The sequence below is a fragment of the Pseudozyma flocculosa genome (assembly GCF_000417875.1).
Source record: "Pseudozyma flocculosa PF-1 unplaced genomic scaffold scaffold00014, whole genome shotgun sequence".
NCBI lineage: Eukaryota > Fungi > Basidiomycota > Ustilaginomycetes > Ustilaginales > Ustilaginaceae > Pseudozyma > Pseudozyma flocculosa.
In genome coordinates this window covers 662,611-671,574 of record NW_006920882.1, presented here as the reverse complement: position 1 = coordinate 671,574, position 8,964 = coordinate 662,611, and the positions used below count along the sequence as shown (strand labels likewise).

The 8,964-nt window shown below is 68.5% G+C and overlaps 4 protein-coding genes across 4 annotated transcripts in view; 3 read left to right on the top strand and 1 right to left on the bottom strand.

Annotated features, from left to right (window-relative positions):
• Positions 1 to 397, top strand: part of PFL1_04476 (uncharacterized protein) — a gene marked incomplete at both ends in the record, with an annotated part of 4,142 nt that extends 3,745 nt beyond the window's left edge. The window contains one exon of the mRNA XM_007882000.1: positions 35 to 397. Within this exon, the coding sequence (XP_007880191.1) occupies positions 35 to 397 (363 nt within the window). The remainder of the gene's footprint in view (positions 1 to 34) is intronic.
• Positions 398 to 1,090: 693 nt separating this feature from the next.
• PFL1_04475 (uncharacterized protein) lies at positions 1,091 to 4,828 on the top strand (the record flags this gene model as incomplete). The annotated part of the gene is made up of 1 exon (XM_007881999.1): positions 1,091 to 4,828. The coding sequence occupies one exon, from the start codon at positions 1,091 to 1,093 to the stop codon at positions 4,826 to 4,828; it is 3,738 nt and encodes a 1,245-aa protein (XP_007880190.1).
• A 649-nt stretch (positions 4,829 to 5,477) lies between these two features.
• On the top strand, positions 5,478 to 7,509 carry PFL1_04474 (uncharacterized protein; the record flags this gene model as incomplete). The annotated part of the gene is made up of 6 exons (XM_007881998.1): positions 5,478 to 5,963; positions 6,077 to 6,267; positions 6,401 to 6,521; positions 6,623 to 6,687; positions 6,835 to 7,363; positions 7,486 to 7,509. 6 exons carry the CDS (start codon positions 5,478 to 5,480, stop codon positions 7,507 to 7,509), a joined length of 1,416 nt encoding a protein of 471 aa, XP_007880189.1.
• A 152-nt stretch (positions 7,510 to 7,661) lies between these two features.
• Positions 7,662 to 8,964, bottom strand: part of PFL1_04473 (uncharacterized protein) — a gene marked incomplete at both ends in the record, with an annotated part of 3,088 nt that continues 1,785 nt past the window's right edge. The window contains 2 exons of the mRNA XM_007881997.1: positions 7,662 to 7,930; positions 8,062 to 8,918. Of these exons, the coding sequence (XP_007880188.1) occupies positions 7,662 to 7,930; positions 8,062 to 8,918 (1,126 nt within the window). The remainder of the gene's footprint in view (positions 7,931 to 8,061; positions 8,919 to 8,964) is intronic.

Genomic DNA, 8,964 nt, shown 5'->3' with positions numbered 1-8,964 from the left:
GCGCGATGGCAAGGACAGCCACCACGCGCGGCAGCGGCCCGTGCTGATCTCGGGCTCGCTCGACAACACGCTCAAGGTGTGGGACGTGCGTACGGGACGGTGCCTGCGCACCCTCTTTGGGCACGTCGAGGGCGTGTGGTCGCTCGACGTCGACAAGCTGCGCATCGTGTCGGCGAGCCACGACCGCACCATCAAGATCTGGGACCGCGACAGCGGCTTCTGCCAGAACACGCTCGTGGGCCACAAGGGCGCCGTGACGTGCCTCAGCCTCGGCGACGACAAGATTGTCAGCGGCAGCGACGACGGCGACATCAAGGTGTGGAGCTTTGCCGCCGCCTGTCAGCAGGCGCAGTCGCCGGCGCAGTCGCAGCAGCCACCGCCGCCCTCGACGGCCTAGGCCGACGGTCGCTCGCGCCCCAAGAGACTCTCTGTTTTCTTCACCTCCAACCTGCGCCCCTGTCCATGCTCTCCTCTGATTTCCTATGGGCCGCAGCCATTCCATACCAGCGATTCCGCTCGCACCTTTTGCATCTCTTCTCTCTCCGACTGCCTCTCTCTCTCTCTCTGCGACTCGGGTGACCGCCTTGTGGCCCTCAGCCGTTTGGGTGACGCTCTTGTCCGCCCAGCCTGGGTCCGTCTCCTCCCCGTACCTCATCTGTACTTCTACCACCACATCCAGACCCGTCTCGTTTCGAATCCACAGCTGCGTTGGCGCCTGCACTCGACTGCCCGATCGTTGTGCAGGCTGTCAAATAAAGGAGATTGTGGCGCCAGTCAGTCAGCGGGCTGGGCGGCGCTTGCCTCCCTCCACCTGGCCTGACCCTGCTCGCTCGGCGTTGGCCGTCGCAGACGAGGCGGCCGCGGCAAATTAATTGCGAGAAAAAACCCGGGCAGCCAGCCGGACGTCAGCTTTCTTCTGGCTCGCTCAGCCGTCGTCGACTCGGCCACCACCACCTCCTTTGCTGCCACGACCGTCCATCCTCTCCTCGCAGGTCGATCGCAAACCCACACACCCAGCGGCACGGCTGCAAGGCGACACCAACACGTCAAACGAACCGGCAGCCCGCTCTCGCTGCACGCCGCCACGACCATGTCCGGCGCCACGCCGTCCTCGGCGGCGCAAAAGGAGCTCCAGTCGACGCTGCTGCGCAGCACCATCATCTGCGCCACCTCGATCCAGTCGCTCCGCGAGCCCGTGCAGCCCGACGTCATCGCCGCCGACGCCGCCCAGCTGCCACCGCCCGCCTCGCAGCTCTCGGCGCAGGTCATCAGCGACCTGGTCCAGATCTTTGCCCTGGTCCAGAAGCACTGCAACGCCCTCTCGCTCGCACTGCGTCCCTCTGCCGCCACCTCGTCGTCGTCGTCCTCGCCGTCGCCATCGCCGTCAGCGCAGGATGCACAGGGCTTCTCGCCCGTATCCGGCCTCGACGACAAATCGCTCGAGGCGGCCAAGGCGCAGATCGTCTCGCTCAGCTCGGACCTGATCCCCAAGATGGTCTTCATCGCCAAAAAGGCGTGGAAGGACCGCGAGGTCTTCCAGCTCGACGCACAGCTGGCCGCCGAGCACGACGAGGCGCAGCGGGAAGAGAGGCGCAAGCTCGAGCAGCTCGCCAAGCAGATGGGCGGGCAGGTCATGACATCCCAACAGCTCGGCCTCGACGGGCAGGCCCCTGCCAACGCGGCGCAGAGGAAGCTCGTCTCCCGCTCGCTCGGCAATGCGTTCGCCCGGGAGGTGAGGGCCGCCGTCGAGGACGTGCTGGGATGCATCGCCGAGCTGCTCCAGAGCTTCCTCGACGCCCGCACCCGCGCGGCGCTGCAGCACGCCTCCAACGCCAGGGACAAGGCCGACGGCCTCTCGGCGGGCCCGTCGTCGTCGGCGGCGGCCGCGCAGCACCAGCAGCAGGCTCGCAACATCCATGAGGCCAGGCGCAAGTCGCTCGAGCTCAACAACCTCGTCTGGGAGACGTGCGCCAAGTACATCGGCAAGCGGGCCGCCGATGGCAGCGCGACCACCGTCACCCACGTCAACCCCAACGGCAACAAGGTCAAGGTCCAGGTCAAGGGCCTCTCGCGCGACAACCTCGAGGCCTCGAAGCGCATCTGGCAGGAGCGCGTGGCAATCATGCGCGACGGCCTCGACGAGATGAAGGAGGCCGCCGCAGCAGACGACGACGACGACGGCGACGACGACGACGACGAGGAGGCCGCCCGGTCGCCTCGCCACCTCGGCGGTGATGCCGACGACCTCGACCTCGGCGAGGAGCTCTCGGCGCTGCCGACGCTGAGCGTAGGCGAGCGCGCACGGCTCAGCCAGCTGTCGAACCTCGTGCGGATCGGCAGCATGCTGCACGAGAACGTGCTCAAGGCCATCGTCGCCGCCCACGGCCGCGCCACGTCCGACCTGGACCTCGACGAGGTCGACGACCTGGGCAGGCAGCTCGAGGAGGCGCAGGACGAGCTCGTCGCTGCCGCGCTCTACGGCGAGGAGGATGCCGGTATCGAGGAGCTGGACCTCGGTGACGACGACGACGACGACGACGACGACGACGACGACGACGACGACGACGACGACGGCCAAGGGCACGCGGCCGTCGAGGAAGGCAGCATCGAAGCTGCGGTGCTGCGGACACTTCAGCAGTACGTCCGGGCCGCGGCGGCGCTCGTCTCGTACGTCAGCGGCAACGACGAGCCCGTCGAAAAGGTCGATGCTGTCGATGCCGGGTCCACGACTGGCGAGTTCGAGGGCATCTTTGAGGCGCGCTTCTCGCGGCTATCCAAGGTCCTCACCGAGGCCTCCTCCAATATCCAGGTCCGGCCCACACGGGAGTCGGCTAAGGAGACCGAGCAACAGCAATCGCCTCCTTCGAGCCAGACCAGCGCTCCCGCTCCCACTCCCGCTTCCGCTTCTGCTGATGCCGCGCAGGCCACGGTCTCTGCAGCTGCGCCAGCGGTCAGCGAGGCCCAGACTGTGGCCATGGCCGCGACGACGGCCGCTGTTGTCGCACCCGCTGCTGCCGCTGCCGCCGCCACTGCCGCTGCGTCGGACTCTGCACCGGTCGATGTTCCGTCCAAAGCCGACAGTGGCGTGATCGCCGCAGCGCGCAAGCCGAGCAACGCCGCCTTCCAGACGGCCGACTTTCTCAAGGAGCTCGACGGCATCGCTCAGCGCCTCGGCAACGGCACGCAGACCTACGACCGCGCAGTGGCCGCCGAGCTCGACCGGATAGACCCGCTGGCACCCATGCGGGACGGCTACGTGCTGCCCAAGAACCGCGACGTGTGCCAGCCGTCATCGCCGTCGCCGTCGGGGTCGTCTTCTTCGCCTGCCGCCCCGCCGACGGACACCGACGGCGAGAGCGCTCCGGATGCGCCGGCGCTGTACATGTGCGGCAACTCGCTCGGCCCGCTGCCCAAGCTGACCAAGCACTATCTCGACGAGGAGCTCGAGGCGTGGGGGCGCAAGGCTGTGCTGGGCCACTTTGACCACCCCTACGATCGCCCCTGGACGCAGCTCGAGGGGCGCGTCGCCGAGCTGTCGGCCGACGTCGTGGGCGCCAAGCGTGCCGAGGTGACGGTGATGGGCACGCTGACGGGCAACCTGCACACGATGCTCACCACCTTCTACCGGCCGGCGGTCAGGCCGTACGGCGTCGGCTACGCCGGATCGGCCGAGGAGGCGCGCGGCGAGGGCCGCAAGGTGCGCCACAAGATTGTCTACGAGCACAAGGCGTTCCCCTCGGACCGGTACGCGCTGGCGTCGGCGATTGAGCTCAACGGCTTCGACGTCGCCACGTCGCTCGTCCCGCTCAGGCCGCGGGGCGACAGCCGCACGTTCGACACGGCCGACATCCTCGCGACGATCGACGAGCTGGGCAGGGAGGGCGAGACGTGCCTGATCCTGCTGGGCGGCATCAACTTCTTCACGGGCCAGCTGTTCGAGTGCGAGAGGATCGCGGCCAAGGCGCGCGAGCACGGCATCCTCTTTGGTGTCGACCTGGCCCACGCGTTCGCCAACGTGCCGCTGCGGCTGCACGACTGGGGCGTCGATTTCGCCGTCTGGTGCACGTACAAGTACGGCAGCGCCGGGCCGGGCGGCATCGCGGGGCTGTTTGTGCACGAAAAGTGGCACCAGAGCGGCGCGACGAGCCGGGTGCTGACGCGGCAGGCCGGGTGGTGGGGCCACGACCGCTCGACGCGCTTCTCGATGCCCGAAGACTTTGCGCCCATCGAGGGCGCCGACGGGTGGCAGGTGTCGAACCCGTCGATGCTCGACATGGCGGCGCTGCGCGGGTCGCTCGAGACGCTGCTCACGGCGACGCAGCTGTCGGGCGTGGGCGGTGCGGGCGACGAGGACGCGGCCCGAGGCGAGATCGTGGGCGAGGGCAAGATCATGCCCGTGCTGCGCTCCAAGTCGCTGCGGCTCACGGCGTACCTCGAGAGCCTGCTGCTGCGGCCGGGCTTCCTGCCAGAGGGGCTCGGGATCGAGATTGTGACGCCGCGGGATCCGCAGCAGCGCGGATCTCAGCTGTGCATCCGCATCCCGGACCAGCGCGAGCCCGCGGCCGCGGCCGCAGCCGCGCCCGCAGCGAGTGGCGCCGAGGGCGGCAAGGGCGGTGTGCCGCCGCCGATCCAGTCGACGCGGCTGATTGCGCAGGCGCACCTGCGCGCCGAAAAGCAGCGGGGCCTGGTGACGGATATCCGCCACCCGGACATGCTGCGCATCGCGCCGCTGGCGCAGTTTTCGAGCTACGTCGAGGTCTGGCGCACGGCCGAGGCGCTGCGGCTGAGCATCCTCGAGGAGATGGCGTGCGAGAAGCAGCAGCAGTGAGGCGGGCGGTACTCTATCTCATAATCTAATCTCGACTCGATCTTGTGGCGGACCTGCCTTTCTGGTGGCCTGCTTGGGTGGCGACGCTGGAGTGGCCCGATGCCGGGTGCCAGCGTGCCCAGGCCGACGTGATGATTGCGTGCTCGCGTCGGGAGCGGCTCAGCGCAGCGGCGTCGAGGCCCGGCGCGCGAGCAGCCAAGCCGAGGCTAGGGTCCGCGGGCCGCGCTGGCCGTTCTGCACGGACCGCAGGCGCCACGCTCGAGTCAGGTGGGGCTGCCTTCCGAGCTTCCAGCGCTGCCCCGTCCCGCCCCACCGACCAAGCTAGCTCGATCCCGGGCTGGCTTCCTTGCCACCACCACCACCACCTTCCATTGCCTTGGCCCCTTGCCCAACCGTCTCGACCTTGTCCTGTACCTACGCAACCGGGCACTCTGCCGTCCCGCCCTCTTGAACACGCCGCCGTCGTCGCAACAGAGATTACTACCCAGCAGCTCCAAGACCCTCTCTCTCTCGTGTGGTCTGGATGACTCGCCTTTGGCCGCGAACCAGCCCGCTCTCGCTCTCCTCCTCGTCTCCGTGGTGCACCTCTTCGACTCGCTCCTGTCCTACGCCTCGTCGCCTCTACCCGCTTGCCCACGCCGCGCGCACCATGGCCTCGCAATCTCCGCCAGCAGCAGCGGCGGCGACTCGATTCCGCACCGAGCGCTCGGAGCGTATCCGGTTCGAGCTGGAAAAGGGCGCCGACGTATGGTCAATGTTCAACCCGGTCGTCTTCCCGACGGCCATCAACCTCGGGCAGGGCTTCATGAACTGGGCGCCCCCCTCGTTTATCCTCGAACCCACCAACGCCGAGTCGGCCAAGCGCGTCGACCTCCACCACTACTCGCATCCAAAGGGCCGCCCGCGCCTGCGCAACGCCATCGCCGACTTCTACAGCCCCGAGTTTCGCGCTCCCGCCGCCGGGAACGAGGACCGATGGTCACCCTCCGCCGACGGTCTGCCCAGGCTCAGGCAGGGCGAGGCGAGGAGGCTCGATGTCGAGACCGAGATCCAGGTGACGTCCGGCGCCAACGGAGGCATCTACAGCGCCATGGGCGCCTTCCTCAACCACGGCGACGAGGTCCTCATCATGGAAGTGAGCAGAGCAGGCGCCGAGCTGGGCTGGGATGAGCTTGCATCGGCCACGTTGCCGGCGCGCTGACGTCTCCGCCAACCCTTTTCTCTGCGCCGCCGCCGCCGCCCCGACAGCCCTTCTTTGACCAGTACGAGGCCGAAGTGCGCTTCCACAACGCCACGCCCGTCTACATCCCCATGCTGCCGCCCAAGGACGGCGCCGTGTCGGGCGTGGCCGAGGCCGACGAGTGGAAGTTTGACTTTGACCTCATCGAGCGGAAGCTGCAGAGCGGCAAGGTCAAGGCGCTGCTGCTCAACACGCCGCAGTGAGTCGACGTCGCAGCCTCTCTCTCACTGTGGCGACAACACGAGGCCAGGCGGACCTTGCTGACGCTGACGCTGACGCTGCTGCTGCTGCTGCCGCTTGCTCGTGCCCGCTTTCGCTCCGTCGCTCGGCAGCAACCCGATTGGCAAGGTGGCTTCCGAGGCCGAGCTCGGCCGGCTAGCGGCGCTGTGCATCAAGCACGACCTGCTCGTCGTCTCGGACGAGGTCTATGACTGCCTCACCTTTGACTCCAAGGTGCGTCGCCGATGTGGCCCACCGCCGGCAGCGTCGTTCGTCGTCGTCGTCACCCCGACTGACCCGGCTCGCTCCCCACAACGCTCGACACCGCCTCGCAGTCGCACCTTCGCATCGCCGCCTTTGAGGGCATGTGGGAGCGCACCATCACCGTCGGATCGGCAGGGTGAGTGCCTGCCTGCCCCGGCCGTCCGTCTGCCTCCCCTTTGCATTCTCGCACTCGACACGCCTGACCCGCCCGACTTGCCCGCATCATGTCGCCGTCCGCCTCGCCTCGCCTCACCTCGCCTCTCCTCTCCTCTGCGCGGCGCAGCAAGTCGTTCGCATGCACCGGCTGGCGCGTCGGCTGGCTGATCGGCCCGGACCACCTCATCGGCCCCGCGCGCGCCGTGCACACGCGCATCACGTTTGCCGTCAACTCGACGGCGCAGGAGGGCGCGGCCATCGGGCTCGAGCTGGCGCCGTCGCACCGCTTTTTTGAGACGCAGCGGGCCGACTACGAGGTGCGCCGCGCCGCGCTGCGCCGGGCGCTCGACCCGCTCGGCCTGCCGTACACCAACCCGCACGGCAGCTACTTTATCCTGGTCGACGTATCGCGTCTCGACATCCCCCCGGCCTTCCTCGAGGGCGAGGGCGAGGGCGAAGAGGCGGTGCCCGAGTCGGTGCTCAAGAAGCCCAGGGACTACCTCAAGGCGTGGTTCATCGCCAAGACGTGCGACGTCGTCGCCATCCCCGCCACGGCTTTTTACAGCGACGAGCACGCCCGCTTTGGCGACCGCTTCGTGCGCTTCTCGTTTTGCAAAGACGGACAGATTGAAGAGGCCGCACAGAGGCTGCTCAAGGTGAGCCCGTGGCGCGGCGTCCGACGCGTGCCAGCGGTGCGCGACTTGTCCGCTTACCTCGTTCATGGTTCATCGCTCCTTCTTCTGCGCCCCCGCTCGCGCGCGGGCTGCGTGTCCGACAGCTGAAGCAGTACATCCGAGCATAGATGAGACGGAGCGACAAAACCTAGACGATCCCCCACGCACGCCGAGCAGCGCACAGCCACGCCGATTCGAGATGCCGCTGTATCCGCGTGACATTGCCGCACCGCCCCGCCCCGCACCGGCCCGACATCGGCATCGGAAGCGAGGCCTCGACTCAGTCCTGCATCATGGGATACGCCGTCCCCGCCTGCTGAGGCGGGCCGGCGATGGCATCTCGGATCTTCTGCCGCAGCCGCTCCTCGAGGTCGTGCACGTCGGCCATGCGCACGTCGCCATCTTGGTGCGCCGGTCCGGCGGCGGCGGCCGATGATGGCGGCTTGGAGATGTCGACGCCGTGCGCCTTGGCGAGGGCGAGGCGGGCGCGGTTGCGTCGTCCCAGCAGCGCGCGGTGCCTTTCGAGGAGCGTCGAAATGTGCTCCAGCGCTGCGACGCCGTCGACCAGGCAGGAAGAGGAGGAGGAAGAGGAACCGAGGGTGGCCGCGTAAGTAGGCGGGCAATCGGGCGGGCGGATGGATGCCAGCACAGAGGAGGAGGCGACGGGCGTGGCAACTCACACTTCATCAAGACGACGGCTTCGCTCCGCGGGCCCGCCCTGCCGTCGATCTTTTCGCCGTCAATCTCGCACCCACCCCCGGCCTCCGCGTCCTTCTTCTTCGTCCCTGCTCCTCCTGCTCCACCGCCGCCGCCACCGCCGCCGGCCTTTTTTTTCTTCTTCTTCTTGCTGGCGCCCGCCGATTTCTTCTTTCTCCCTCCGCCTCCAGCGCCGCCGCCTTCGGCATCCTCGTCGCCCTCACCCTCGCCGCCATCGTCGTCGTCGTCGTCATCGTCGTCGTCGTCTCCCTCGTCGCCATCGCCGCCGCCGCCATCGCCGTCCTTGCCCTTTCTCGCCTCCCTCTCGAGCGCCTCCTTGAGCGGCGGCACAATGTCGCACAGCAGCTCGTAGCCCTTGCGGATGTTGGCGCGCCGCTTCTGCTCCGAGGCGATGTGGTTGGCCTTCTTCTCGGCCTCGGTCAGGAGCACGTGGCCGGCGCCGCCCGACTTTTTGGCCTCCTTTTCCTTTTCCTGCTGCTCGGCGCGCAGGCGCTCCTCCTTGCCAATCTCCTTGCCCGCCTCGTCGACCAGGCCCGCCTCCTGGTGCTGCCGCCGCAGCAGCTCGAGGTGCGGCTGGCGTCGCTTCTCGTCGGCGCGCGCGGCAAAGTAGGCCGTCAAGGTGGCGGGCAGCCGCTGCGTGGCCAGGCCGAGGTCGAGGTCGAGCGACGACAGCTCGGCCAGCGCCTTGGACACGGCCACGCTCCGGTCCGTCGGCTTCTGCGCCGACGACGACGAGGGCGAGCGCGAGTTGGATGAGCGCTTGGTCGACGTGCTCGCCGTCCAGGGGCGGCCGGACGCTCGGGCTGCGGCCGCGGTCGCCCTTGGCGTCGCCCGTCGTCCGCGTCGGCGTCGCCGAGTTGGGTCGG